This window comes from Mesoplodon densirostris, chromosome 2 (assembly GCF_025265405.1).
Source record: "Mesoplodon densirostris isolate mMesDen1 chromosome 2, mMesDen1 primary haplotype, whole genome shotgun sequence".
NCBI lineage: Eukaryota > Metazoa > Chordata > Mammalia > Artiodactyla > Ziphiidae > Mesoplodon > Mesoplodon densirostris.
In genome coordinates this window covers 158813280-158827742 of record NC_082662.1, presented here as the reverse complement: position 1 = coordinate 158827742, position 14463 = coordinate 158813280, and the positions used below count along the sequence as shown (strand labels likewise).

General features: G+C 42.1%; 1 protein-coding gene and 1 pseudogene across 3 annotated transcripts in view; both read right to left on the bottom strand.

Annotated features, from left to right (window-relative positions):
* COP1 (COP1 E3 ubiquitin ligase) overlaps window positions 1-14033 on the bottom strand; it is a 230194-nt gene extending 216161 nt beyond the window's left edge. For all 3 annotated transcript variants that reach the window (XM_060091213.1, XM_060091217.1, XM_060091214.1), the window contains exon 1: window positions 13442-14033. In XM_060091213.1, the coding sequence (XP_059947196.1) occupies window positions 13442-13860 (419 nt within the window). In that variant the 5' untranslated portion in view covers window positions 13861-14033. The remainder of the gene's footprint in view (window positions 1-13441) is intronic.
* LOC132483965 (small ribosomal subunit protein uS5-like) lies at window positions 2784-12986 on the bottom strand (annotated as a pseudogene).
* Window positions 14034-14463: the final 430 nt, after the last annotated feature.

Here is a 14463-nt window from a genome sequence, read left to right as displayed (position 1 = left end):
CAAAAAAAACACCCTGACACATACAATGCATTTAAACTGATAAAGGCAAAAATGAAGAGAAAATCTTGAAGGCAGTCATAGAAAAAAGACACATCACATATAGAGGAACAAAGATAAGAATACAGCAGAGCTCTCATCAGAAACTATACTAGCTAAGAGAGTTTGGAGAGCGTCCAGATTGGTTAACACTTGTAGATTCGGGGAGAGTGGCACACTTGGAGATAGCGTGGATGCTCTGCACCCTTTCCCAATACCTTGTCCTATGCATCTCTTCCATGTGGCTGTTCCTGAGTTACACCCTTTCATATTAAACCAGTAATAGTCATTATCCAACTTTTAGAGGTGATGGATCATCTGCAAAGAGGGGAACTGGTTGCTGCAATACTCCATAAAGGAAGTATCTATTTCAACTCTTTTGCCCATTTAAAAAAACTGGGTTGGGTAGAGTGGCCAGGGTGGTAGAATAGAAAGACCTTGAGCTCACCTCCTCTCACGAGCACACCAAAATCACAATATGCGGAACAACCATCTTTGAAAAAGACTGAAACATACCAGAAAAAAATTTCTACAATTAAAGACATACAGAAGGAACCCCAAGAAGACCAGTAGGAGAGGCAGATTCATGATATAATCAAATCCCATACCTCCCGGTTGGGTGACCCACAAACTGGAGAATAATTGTATTACAGAGGTTCTCCCACAGGAGGGAAAGTTCTGAGCCCCAAGTCGGGTCCTGCAGCTCAGGGGTCCAGCACCAGGAAGAAGAGCCCCCAGAGCATTTGGCTTTGAAGGCCAGTGAGGCTTGATTACAGGAGCTCCACAGGATTGGGGGAAATAGAGACTTTACTATTAAAGGGCACACACAAAACCTCACACCCACTGGGACCAAGGGCAAGGGAGCTCTCTCCTGGAGGCTGACATTTTGGCACCAAGACCCGGTCCCACCTAACACCTATAGGCTCCAAGGCTGGGATGCCTCAGGCCAAACAACAAACTGGGCGGGCACACAGCCCCACCCATCAGCATACGGGCTACCTAAAGATTTCCTAAGCGCACAGCTCCCTCTAGACATTCCCCTAGACACAGCCTTGCCCACCAGAGGGCCCCAGTTCTACCCATCAGGGGGCAGGCATCGGCCCCTCCCACCAGGAAGTGTCACAAGCCTCTAGACCAGCCTCACCCACCAGAAGGCAGACACCAGAAGCAAGAAAATGACAGTCCCACAGCCTGCAGACCGAGTCTGCAAAGGCAGGCCAGATTCTACCCTGAGACCGTCTGGCACCTGGCCCTTGGGTGATGAGAGGGGAGTGCACTGCTGGGATGAGTAAGACATCTCCTATGGAGGGTCACTTCTCCAAGGCTGAGACTATTGTTAAAATGACCATACTACTCAAGGCAATCTACAGATTCAATGCAACCCCTATCAAATTACCAATGGCATTTTTCACAAAAAATTTTAAATTTGTATGGAAACACAAAAGACCCCAAATAGCCAAAACAATCTTGAGAAAGAAGAACAGAGTGGGAGGAATCATGCTCCCTGGCTTCAGACTATGCTACAAAGCTACTGTAATCAAAACAGTATAGTACTGGCACTAAAACAGACATATAAATCAATGGAATAGGATAGAAAGCCCAGAAATCAACCCATGCACTTATGATCATTTAATCCACAACAAAGGAGGCAAGAGTATACAATGGAGAAAAGACAGTCTCTTCAATAACTGGTGCTGGGAAACCTGTACAAGTGAAAGAATGAAATTAGAACATTCTCTAACACCATACACAAAAATAAACTCAAAATGGATTAAAGACATAAATATAAGACCAAATACTACAAAATTCTCAGAGGAAAACCCAGGCAGAACACTCTTTGACATAAATTGTAGCAATATTTTTTTGGATCCCTCTCTGAGAAAAATGGAAATCAAAACAAAAACAAACAAATGGGACCTAGCCAAACTTATATGCTTTCGCACAGCAAAGAAAACCATAAACAAAGGAAAAGGACAACCTACAGACTGGGAGAAAATATTTGCAAATGATGCTACCAATAAGGGATTAATTTCCAAAATATACAGACAGCTCATGCAACTCAGTATCAAAAAAAAAAAAAAAAAAAAAAAAAAAAAAAACGACCCAATCAAAAAATGGGCAGGGCTTCCCTGGTGGAGCAGTGGTTGAGAGTCCGCCTGCCGATGCAGAGGACACGGGTTCGTGCCCCGGTCCGGGAGGATCCCACATGCCGCAGAGCGGCTACGCCCGTGAGCAATGGCCGCTGAGCCTGCGCATCCGGAGCCTGTGCTCCGCAACGGGAGAGGCCACAACAGTGAGAGGCCCGTGTACTGCAAAAAAAAAAAAGATAAGCAGGGGAACCAGTCTCTGGTGTTCCATCCCCCCCAACCCCCCCAAAAAAAGAAGACTGGATCAGGAAACCAAATATGGCCAAAGAGTGTCACTACTGATTCCTCCCAGTGTGAAATCACTGCAATACACTCTCAGTCTCTTCCTGGATCTTATTCTACTCACACACTCCCAACATTCCTCTACTCAAACAGAGCATCAGTTCTAATGACTAAAGGCTTAGAGTTGGCGAATAATTTTAATTAGGCTTGTGTAGCTATAATACAAGTGGAAAAATTAGAATTATCTCATAGCAAACACCATGACCAGGGCCCACAGGACCTAGTCTTAGATTCAAGGTGGATCCAGGGACTTCAGTGCACTCATATGGAATACAGATCTTCACTAGTGCCCCACTCTTTTTTTTAAACTGGCTTCATTCACTTTATTTTTCTCATAGAAAACCATGTGGTGGCTACAGCTGGAGCCTGGGTCCTCTGCACGAAAACTCTGGTGTGAGTCTTTACAAGATGGTCAGTGAATTCCTGATACAGAGACTTGGTGAACACCATCTTTCCAGAAATCAGGAGTGAGATAACTGTAGGTCTTGGAAATGGCATCAAAAGTGGCCTTGGTGGGACATCCCTGGTGGCACAGAGGATAAGACTCCACGCTCCCAATGCAGGGGGCCTGGGTTCAATCCCTGGTCAGGGAACTAGATCCCACGTGCATGCCACAACTAAGGAGCTGGCGAGCCACAACTAAGGAGCCCTCCTGCTGCAACTAAGACTCAGCACAACCAAATAAATTTAACAAAAAAAAAGAAAAAAGTGGCCTTGGTGAAGTTGCCCAGGGTGGCGGTGCAGCCCCGGCAGAGGTGTAGCAGTCATCAATTCCAACCATCATCACTAGCTTCTTGGGCACAGGGGCTGAGACGATCGATGCCAGTGGCCCTGGGGGCAGGGATGAGGCACACCAGCACTGAGCCACAGTAGCCAATCACCTTGCAAGGGACAGCATGGGGCTTGCTGATCTTGTGCCCCCAGTAGCCTCGCCGCACGGGGATGATGGAGAGCTTGGCCAGAAATTCGATGGCCCCACTGATGGCAGTGGCTACCTCCTTAGAGCACTCAACACCCAAACCAGCATGTCCGTTGTAATCCCCAATGGCAACAAATGCCTTGAACCAGGTCCACTGGCCAGCACAGGTCTGCTTTTGCACAGGCATAACCTTCAAAACCTCATCCTTGAGGGATGCCCCCAAGAAAAAGTCAATGATCTCGGATTCCTTGATGGGTAGAGAGAAGAGACAGATCTCCTCCAGGGACCTGATCTTCATGTCCTTGACCAGACAGCTCAGCTTGGTGACGGGGAGCCACTCCTTATCCTCAGCCTTGCCTCTGCAAGCTCCTTGGCCTCGGCCCCGACCACGACCCTGGCCCCGGAGGCCACTGCCGAAGCCTCTGCAGAAGCCACCGCGGCCTCCCATTCCAGGGCCCCTGGGCCTCCAGGCCCTCCCGCCGCACCAGCATCATCCGCCGTTTGGTGTTTTTGCGGAGAAGCAGCTAGTGCTGTACTCTTTATGTGACTAATGCTTCTTTTTCTGCTTCTCAAGGATATCAGCTCGCAATATACAACTGACCCTTGAATGGCACAGGTTTGAACTGCGTGGGTCGGCTTACACACAGATTTTTTTTCGATAATGAGTATTACAGTACTGCACAATCTGCAGTTGGTTGAATGCACAGATGCAGAGGGACTGCGGATATGGAGGGCTGACGGTAAGTTAAAGTGGATTTTCGACTAGGCAGAGGGTGGGCACCCCAACCTCTGCATTACTCAAGGGTCAACTATATAGCCCTTCCAGCACCAGCACTACATGAAGAACTTTATTTTTTTTTTCAAATAGGCCAATTCAAGTGTTTTTTTTTTAATTTCAAATTCCTAAAACAAAATATGATTGACCCAATATATTGTCTCAAGCCAATTCCAACAAGATTTAACTGCTATATTTTAGTCATTAATTCAGAAGAGCACCCAACATAGGCCATGAAAGGCACCAGACCCAAAAGACCACATGTTGTATAATTCCATTTATATGAAATGTCCAAAAAACATGCATATCTATAGAGACAGAAAGCAAATTAGTGGTTGCCAAGGGACGAGAAGGAGAGTGACTGCTTAATGCGTATAGGGTTTCCTTTTGGTGTGATGAAAATATTCTGGGAGTAGATAGTGATGATGGCTGCACAACACTGTCAATGTACTGAATTGCACAGTTTAAATGGTTAAAATGGTCAATTTTATGAGGTATGAATTTTACCTCAATTTTTTTTTAAAAAGGAATAGAGAACTATTGAGGGAGTAACTGGAATGGATCCTACAGAATGGAAGCATACTATTACAAGATTCTTACATTGTATGTGAAATGACATAACATGATTTTAGAATATAAAAAATTAAAAATGAGTACTATAAACCCTAGAGCAAACACTCCCCCCCAAAACACACACATCCCACACAACTATCACTAATAAGTCAACTGTAGAAACAAAACAGAAATCTTAAAAACACCCAATTAATCCAAAAGAAGGCAGGAAAAGAAGGAAAAAAGACAAAAACGGAATAGAAGAATAAAGGGGACAAACAGAAAACAAAGACCAAGCAAGACATACACATAAAACCAAGCACATCATAATTATGTTAAAATGCAAAAAGTCTAACCAAGCCACTTAAAAGGCAAATTGTCATAATAAATAAAAAAGAAAGACTCAAATATATGCTATCTACAAGAAACCTACTTTAAAAATTAAAACAGATATAGAAGTAGTGAAGGACAAAAAAACATGCCACGTAAACAGTTAACGAAAGCTGGAGTGTTATGCTAACAGACTAAATAGATTTCAGAACAACAGATATTACCAGGAATAAGCAAGGACATTTCAAAATAATAAAGGGATCAATCCACCAACTCTAAATGCATGTGCCCTACTAATAAAGTTTCAAAATACATGAAACAAAATTGACAGAACTGCAGGGAAACATAGCAAAACCCACAATTACACCTGGAATGGTTAAAGATTTTAACACCCCGTCAGTAATTGACAGAACAAGTATATAGAAGATCAGTAGGAATATACAGAGTTTAACACATCAACAAACTTGACATTTATAGAATATACCAGTCTACACACTGCAGAAAACTCATTTTTTTTCAAATGCATATGGAACATTAACCAAGATAAAGCTTATTGTGAACCATGAAACAAGTCTCAACAAATTTAAAAGGACTGAATTCACACAATTCATATTCTCTGAATGAAACTGAATTATATTAAAACTCAGTAACAGAATATTCAGAAAATTCTCATTTAGAAATTAAAACATTTCTAAATAATCCATTCTTCAAATAAGAAATCACAATGGGGACTTCCCTGGTGGCACAGTGGTTAAGAATCCACCTGCCAATGCAGGGGACACGGGTTAGAACCCTGGTCCGAGAAGCCTCCACATGCCACGGGGCAACTAAGCCTGTGTGCCACAACTACTGAGCCTACTCTCTAAAGTCCACGAGCCACAACTACTGAGCTCACATGCCACAACTACTGAAGCCCATGCACCGCAACAAGAGAAGCCACTGCAATGAGAAGCCCGCGCACTGCAACGAAGAATAGCCCCCCTTTGCCACAACAAGAGAAAGCTTGCACGCAGCAACGAAGACCCAACACAGCCATAAATAAATAAATAAATAAATAACCAAAAAACAGTTTTAAAAAAAATCAGTGGAAATGACATAAGGTATATTAAACTGAATGAAAATTAATGCAGGGATTAGAAAGGGAAACTAATAGAATTAAATGTTTTTCTTAGAAAAGACCAAAATAATCTAAGATTCTGTAGTCGGAAGCCAGAAAATGATGAAACTCAAAGTAGAATAATAAAAATAAAGCCAAATATCAGTGAAATAGAAAATGGACAAACATTTAGAAAATCAATAATACCAAAACCAGTTATTTGAAAAGATTAATAAAACTGACAATCCTCTGGCTAAACTGTTCAAGGAAAAAAAAAGAGAAAACACAAACTACCAGTATCAGGAATGAAAGAAGGGACATCCCTCCAAATCCTACAAACATTTAAAACATAAAGAAGTATTAAAGCCTAAATCAGAAAGAGAAAATCAAATATTGTATATTAATGCATATATGTGCAATCTAGAAAAATGGTACAGATGAACCGGTTTGCAAGGCAGAAGCAGAGACACAGGTGTAGAGAACAAATGTATGGACAAGGGGGGAAAGCGGGGGTGGGGGATGAATTGGGAGATTGGGATTGACATATATACACTAATATGTATAAACCAGATAACTAATAAGAACCTGCTGTATTAAATAAATAAATAAATAAATAAATAAAATTCCAAAAAACAAAAAAAGTATTATGAACTTATGCCAACAAATTCAATAGCTTGGGTGAAATGGAGAAATCCCTTAGCAGACAAATTACCAAAGCTCACTTAAGAAATAAAGAACCTGAATAGCCCTTTATCAATTAAAGAAACTGAAATAGTAAATAAAAACCTTGCCACAAAAACTATGGCTTCACTGATGAATTCTACCAGACACTTAACTATGAAACATACCAATTCCACAAACACTTTCAGAAGACAGAGATGAGCTGAACTGTATCCTCTCCCAAATCCCTACATTGAAATCCTAGCCCTCAGTATCTCAGAAGACTGTATTTGGAGACTGGGCCTTAAAGAGCTAATTACGGTAAAATGAGGTGATATATGTGGGACCTAATCCCAATATGACTGGTGTGCTTATAAGAGATTAGGATACAGACAACACACAGACCCAGGGATAACCATGTGAAGACACAAGAGGTGGCCATCAGCAAGCGGGAGAGAAGCCTCAGAAGAACCCAAACCTGACAACACCTTGATCTTGGACATCTAGCCTCTAAAACTGTTGAGAAAATAACTTTCTATTTTTTAAGCTACCCAGTCTGTAATTATGTTATGGCAGCCCTAGCAAACTAATACACCCTGATATCAAAACCAAAATATATAAAGTAAATATATGTATATTATAAGAAAACCATAGACCAATATCACTCATAAATAAAAATACAAAATATCTCTTTAAAAAATCAGTAAATAGGGCATAAAATTGGAAAAGAAAGAAGTAAAACTATATTGATTTTCAGATGACATGATTGTCTTCTCAGAAAAATCACATCGGTTCTACCAAAAAACTATTAGAAGTAATAAGTGAACTTAACAATTCACAGGATACAAGGTCAATACACAAAAATAAATTTTATTTTTATATTAGCAACAATTAGAAATTGAATAGCAAATTAGCAATTTTTAATTAGAAATTAAAATAACACAACAGCATCAAAAACATGAACTACTTAGGAGTAAGTTTAACAAAACATGTGCAAGGTCCAAAAACTGATAACTATAAAACTCTGCTAAGAGAAATTAAAGACCTAAATAACTGGAGAAACATACTACGTTTATGGCTCAAAGATTCAATATTAAGATGTCAAATCTTCCCAAATTGAGTCATAGATTCAAAGTAACTCAAATTAAAATCCTAGCATGCTTTTTGTTAAGAAATTGGTAAGCTAAAATCTATGTGGAAATGCAAACACCCTAAATAACTAAATCAACTTTGAAATAGAGGAACAAAACTACACTATCTGATTTCAAGATTTACGACAATGATACAGAAATCCAGACAATGTGGTACTGGCATAAGGATAAACACATACATCAATGGAACAGAATAAAGACTCCAGAAATAAACCTATACATATTAATTAATTTTTGAGAAAGGTTCCAAGAAAATTCAATGAACAAAGATGGTCTTTTCAACAAATGGGTGCTACAATAACTGGACATCTAGGGTGGAGAGAAAAAATCTTCAACCCTTACCACACAGTATATAAAAATTAACAAGAAATGATTATATACCTAACCACAAAAAGCTATAAAGCTTCTAGAATATACAAGAAGATTTAGACACAATTTCTTCAATAGAACACAAAAGTCATAGACTGTAAAAGAAAAAAGTCCATAAATTGGACTTAAAATTTTAAACTTTTGCACTTCAGAAGACTGCTCAGAAAACTAAAAAGAAAACAACAGACTGGGAGAAAACATCACAGTATTTAGGACTTACATGCAAATTATGACAATAAGATACTACTGCACATGCCTTCTAGAATGACTGAAATTTGAAAGACTGAAAACAGCAAGTGTTGGCAAGAATGTGGAACTGAAACTCATACATTGCTGGTAGAAATGCAAAATGATAGTCACTTTAGAAAACAGTTTTGCAGTTTTTTATAATGCTAAATATACTCTTGGCAATACAACCCAGCAATACACTCCTATGTATTTACCCAAGAGATGTGAAGACAGGTCCACACAGAAACCTGAATGTGAATGTTTACAACAGCTTTCTTTACCATCACTGAAAACTTTAGAAACAAAGAAACTCAAATATCTTTTAACTGATGAGTATATAAGGAAATCACGTTATATCCATGTAATGGAATACTACTCAGCAATTAAAAGAAAATTAGTGAGACATTCAACATTATTGAATCTCAAAAACATTACTCCAAATAAAAGAAGTCAGGCACAAAAGTCTACATACTGAATGACTCCATTAATATAAAATCCTAGAAAAGGCAAAACTATATTGATAGAAAACAGATGACCAGTTGCCAGGTGTCAGAGATGAGGTTCGAAGACAGAGTGCAAAGGTGTAGCACACTGAACTTTCTAGTGTGATGGAAATGTTCTGTATCTTGATTAGAGTGGTAACATAGATGTATTCATTTGTCAAATTCATTGAACTATACACTTAAAACTGGTGACTGCTATGGTATGCAAATTATATCTTAATAAAGCTGATTTTAAACAAAATCTCCAGCCTCTGAAGGGCAAAGGAATATAGTGGTTAAGAACTTGAGCTTTGAGCCAAAACGTCTGGATATAAATACTGGTACCACCATTATTAACTATACGAACTGAGCTTTGGGCCAAAAGCCCATCCTTAAACTAAACTGAGGCCTCATACCCAGTAAGTACTTATACATTGTACACAAATATGTAACCAAAAGTTTCATCAAACTATCTTTTCATACCCAGTAAGTACTTATACATTGTACATAAATATGTAACCAAAAGTTTCATCAAACTATCTTTATAATGACAGGTTCTATGATACCTGCTATTTTATTTCACTTTTTAATAGTTTGGAAAACAGTTATAGTAGCAAGAATGGTCAACAGATTTCATCTTTAGGGCTAAATGTAATTAATAGGTAGTGGCTGCCTGCAGTGCTATGTTGAGGACCGTGAGACAACATCTGAATTCAGAAGAGTATTTAACATCTGCCATGGTACTAAGAGAAGCAATAATGCCAGGATGTGATACTATAACTATGTGATTAAAAGTCTTTCTTCACGTTAAATCATGAGCTGCTTCAGGATAAGTCCATTTTTAATAGTTGACATGAGAATTTATTAAATGGTAGATGGACTTCATGTAGATTCTGCCTACATTTTATCAGGCAGAGGTAACCTTCCCACAAGGGGCTTACTATCTACCTAAAAATACCTAATTCTGCTACAACTCAGAGAGTATCTGGGACTTGAAGAGGTAGAAAAGGTTATTTCAGGGGGCTGGAAAAGCTAATGCAGAGGCAGTAGTAATGTGATAACATAAAAGAAAAAGGGGCTTCCCTGGTGGCGCAGTGGTTGAGAGTCTGCCTGCCGATGCAGGGGATACGGGTTCGTGCCCCGGTCCGGGAGGATCCCACATGCCGCGGAGCGGCTCGGCCCGTGACCCATGGCCGCTGAGCCCGCGCGTCCGGAGCCTGTGCTCCGCAATGGGAGAGGCCGCGACAGTGAGAGGCCCACGCACCACAAAAAAAAAACAAAAAAAAAAAAAGAAAGAAATTGTCTTCCAAACACAGGCTATACTCGTAATTTAAACGAATCATGTATGAAAAATTTGAAAAATCAAAGTAACAAAGACTTCCTTTGAATGTCAGAGATTTATGCAACTTCAAGCTATATACTACTCTCTACTGTACTACAGATTCTCCATCTATAAAACACTGTTAGAATTATCTGCAACTTGACGATACTTTCCATCCTTTGTTTGAAAGAAATATTAAAGTAAAAACTATAAATCCCTAAAATGTTCATCAATTCTGCAATTAAATATAAATTTACTTTCAAATATGAGTCAGGAGAGGCCAATATGTGTTATTGCTAATTAGGCATTTGACCTTAAATGAACCATTCTCAAGGAGGGGAAGAGGACATGTCATTATTACCAAGGGAGCTTCTGAAAACTACACTGCCCACTCCAGACTCCAATTCAGTTTTGTCCTGTTGGGATATGGGCAGGCAGACAGGCAAGGGGAGGGAGTAGTTAAGGATAAAGACATTTATCTCCTGTGATTATGAACCAGCTGTTTCCCTTCAGTCTACCACATTTAAGAACCACGAGGCTAAATACATGTACTTCAACTTATAGATATGAAATTTTTTAATTCCATACAAAGAAAGCACTAAATTGAGAATTGGGAGATATGAGTTTTAATTTTGTCCTTGAGCTATCCAATCTGAAACCCAGTTACTCAACTTCTCTGTACCTCAATGAGAATACAATTATATTAGTATTATATAAAGTTGGAAGTTCTATATAACTTCACAGAATTGCTCTAGGATAAAATGAAACATGAAGTATAAACATATCTTTAAAATGTGATGAATAAGGAATTGTTATCATTATTCAAACTTAAGCCTCATTTAGATGTAAAAGCTTAGAATAATTTGGATTGATTCAGTTTGACCTTGAAGCAGACAAGACCAACCACCCAGAGCCAATTAGAAATGAAAAGGATTCCTTGGGCCTTGCCTAATCCTCACCTTCCTACCCCAAATGCTTGGCCAAATCAAATCTAGCTGGAGAATCAGGAAAACTGATTCCCATTAATGAACTCTTCTGAATATTCAACCTCACCAGAAAAAGCAGCAGAGGACTATGAGATTCTTAGAAAGTGAAATATTCGGAATTTTTAACTCATGACTCTCACTGGACACTTCCACTTGGAATATAGAAGAAAGCAGAAAGGGCTTCCCTGCTGGCACAGTGGTTGAGAGTCCGCCTGCCGATGCAGGGGACGCAGGTTCGTGCCCCGGTCCGGGAAGATCCCACATGCCGCGGAGCGGCTGGGCCCGTGAGCCAGGGCCGCTGAGCCTGAGCGTCTGGAGCCTGTGCCCCGCAACGGGAGAGGCCACAACAGTGAGAGGCCGGCGTACCGCAAAAAAAAAAAAAAGTAGAAAAATCTAAACAACATGGTTAAGACTCAAGAGACCGGATTTTAATTTTTTTAAATTAGTTGACAGACTAATAAAAATTTTAATAATCCTACCCCTAAAAAATAAAAATTAGTGCCAGCTGCCTATACTCTCCCATCCCTCTCCAATTTCCTAGCTTATAGTAAGTATAATAAAGTGCATACAGTGCCTGGCAGACAGTGAGTGCCAAAGAAATATCTGTTGAATGAATGATTAATTTCCTTCTTTCTCACCTTTTACACTATCTTAGTGTACCTATATGGATGCTGGCATGTTTGTTTTCTTTTAACCTACTAAAAAGTGAAATGCAAATGGTGGCTAAAAAGACAAACTGTGCAAACCCTCACTTTGTTTCATTAGCTTCTACTTTATCTTATGGGATTCTCTACTGGCTATGAACACAAACACATCTTACACCCAACGATAAGCTGCTCAAATTATTTATAAATAACAATTACAATTATAGCCCAGTTTCAGTGAAAAATGAATCAATTCTGAATCTAGAATAATTTATGACAAAAGCAAAAGTATGAATAAAGATATTTTTACTGCAAGAACTAGAAACTATAAGTCTAATCAATAACTTTCCTACAGTCCCAACTTCTAGTCTTATCATATTTAATGACAACAACTCGGATCATCTTCAACCCTGAAGTGAATCAACTTCCCCTATAGTGACAGTGCAAGCCAACTTCCCACATCACTAGTATTCTATTCTATCAACAATTTCCTCCAAAGGAAAAGCACAAAATCCTACCAGTTCTCACTCAGCTAAAAGCAAATCCTTTCTTGCAATCTTACCATTTGAATTGGATCGAAACACTCTCAAGCAAGACAATCAACTCCATCTTTCACTTAATATGTATAATCAATCCCTCTACGCCAAATGTCATAACTGAGGACTACTGCGTAGCATTCAAGATGCTAACTACGATGACAACACGTCTAATTCCTAGCTTTTCTCAAATCCTAAATTCCAGTATACGCTGTGTTAATACAAGTGTATTGCAGTCACATCTGACACATGGATGATACTTAATAAACGTGGTCCCCTCTTTCAAGACATTCAGTTGAGAGGTGGAAGTTGTTGTGAACAGACTTTCTTGACTACAGGAGCCTCAACAGATTTAAAAGTGACCCAGCCTTTGAAGCGAGAGGAGGTAATTTACACGTACACACGATGGATATTTACATCAAACACCACTTCTTACAACAGCCATACCCATGTTTAGAGCATCATCTACCATGCTTCAATAAGCAAATTCTGACCCACAACTCCCTCCCTCAGCATCCCGGGAAGCTTAATCCTCTCCCTTTACAAGTTTAATTCACCTCAACGAGAAATCCGGACTGACAGGGTACCTAATTCACCAGCGAGGCAGAAAAGTCAAGGCCCAACCTCCGTGCCCAGCTTTCCCCTTTTATGCACAGCCGTTTATTTGGCCTTTCATCTCCCCCCCTATTTATTATTCCCTAACCTCCCTTCACTTCTCCCCACCAGCACTGACCTCTTTAGTACTCCCACCCTGCCTCAGGACTCCAACGTTCCCCCACCTCAGCCCACCAACCGCTGCAAACGCTCGAATGCCTCTGCAGGCACCGCCACAGCGCCCAACAGACCGCCCTCACCCCGGACCCCAGCAGCCCCAAGAGCAGAAACTCCTAACGCAGAGAGGGCGAGGAGGCTGTTCGGCCAACCCACCAGACGAAGTCGTTGCTTTTGTCCTCGTAGGAGTTGATGAGCCCGTTGCACAGGGGGGCAAGCAGAGGTCGCTTCCTGCTGCCGCTCCCTAGGCTGGAGCTGCTCCCTCCTACGCCGGCGCTGGGCCTGGCTGCGCAGCTGAGCCGGGACAGGCCCGCGGACACCGCCCCGCCGCCGCTCCCGCCGCCGCTGCCGGACACTGCGGCCGCCACCAGCACAGGCCGCACCGGGGCCCCGAGGCCGCCCGAGCCCGCGGCCTGGGCCGCCCCGCCGGACCCCGGCGCCGCGGCCGAAGCCGCTACGGAAGGGGGCGACGGGGAAGAGGATAAGGACGAGGAGGCGGAAGTCACCGAGGAGGCCGCAGAGGAGCCAGGGCTGGTCCCGGCTGAGCCCGACCCGGCCTGGCGGCTCCCAGACATCGTGACTCCCTCCCCTCCGGCCGGGCGCTCGGAGGAGAGGGACAGCGACTGCGACCCGCCGCCGCCTCCCTCCCCTCTGCCTCAGTACATCCTGAGTAGGCGCGCCGCGCCGGGAGGTGGGGCTGAGGAACAATAAAGTTGATTTTTGTACGGCAACCACACAACAGCGTCCGACGGGAGGGGGCGGAGAGAACTATTAAAACAAGAGCAGGAACCACTACCGCTCTCTAGGCCACCGCCGCCGCGATCGCCGCCGCAGCCAACCCGGGCGCTCTGTGGGCCGGCCGTGCGCGCACGCGAGCGGCGGAAGGGGCGGGAGTGGCGGGGGATACAACTTTAGACACGGCGCGGGCGGCGCTCAGACAAGCAAAACGTGCCCTAGGCAGCGGCGGCGGCCTAGTAGCGACCGCCGCCCTCGTCGAGAGCTGGTTTCCTTCGTGACTTGCCTGAGAGTAGGGCCGTGTCAGTGGGTGAAACAGCTGCGGAGAGAGGAAAGGATGGTAGGGGTGGCGAAAGGGTTTGGGGAAAGGGGAGGGGGGAAAGCGCTCCAAAAGCGACTGCGCACGCGCGCCCTGGGCGCCGACCCTTGCGGGTTACCCAAGG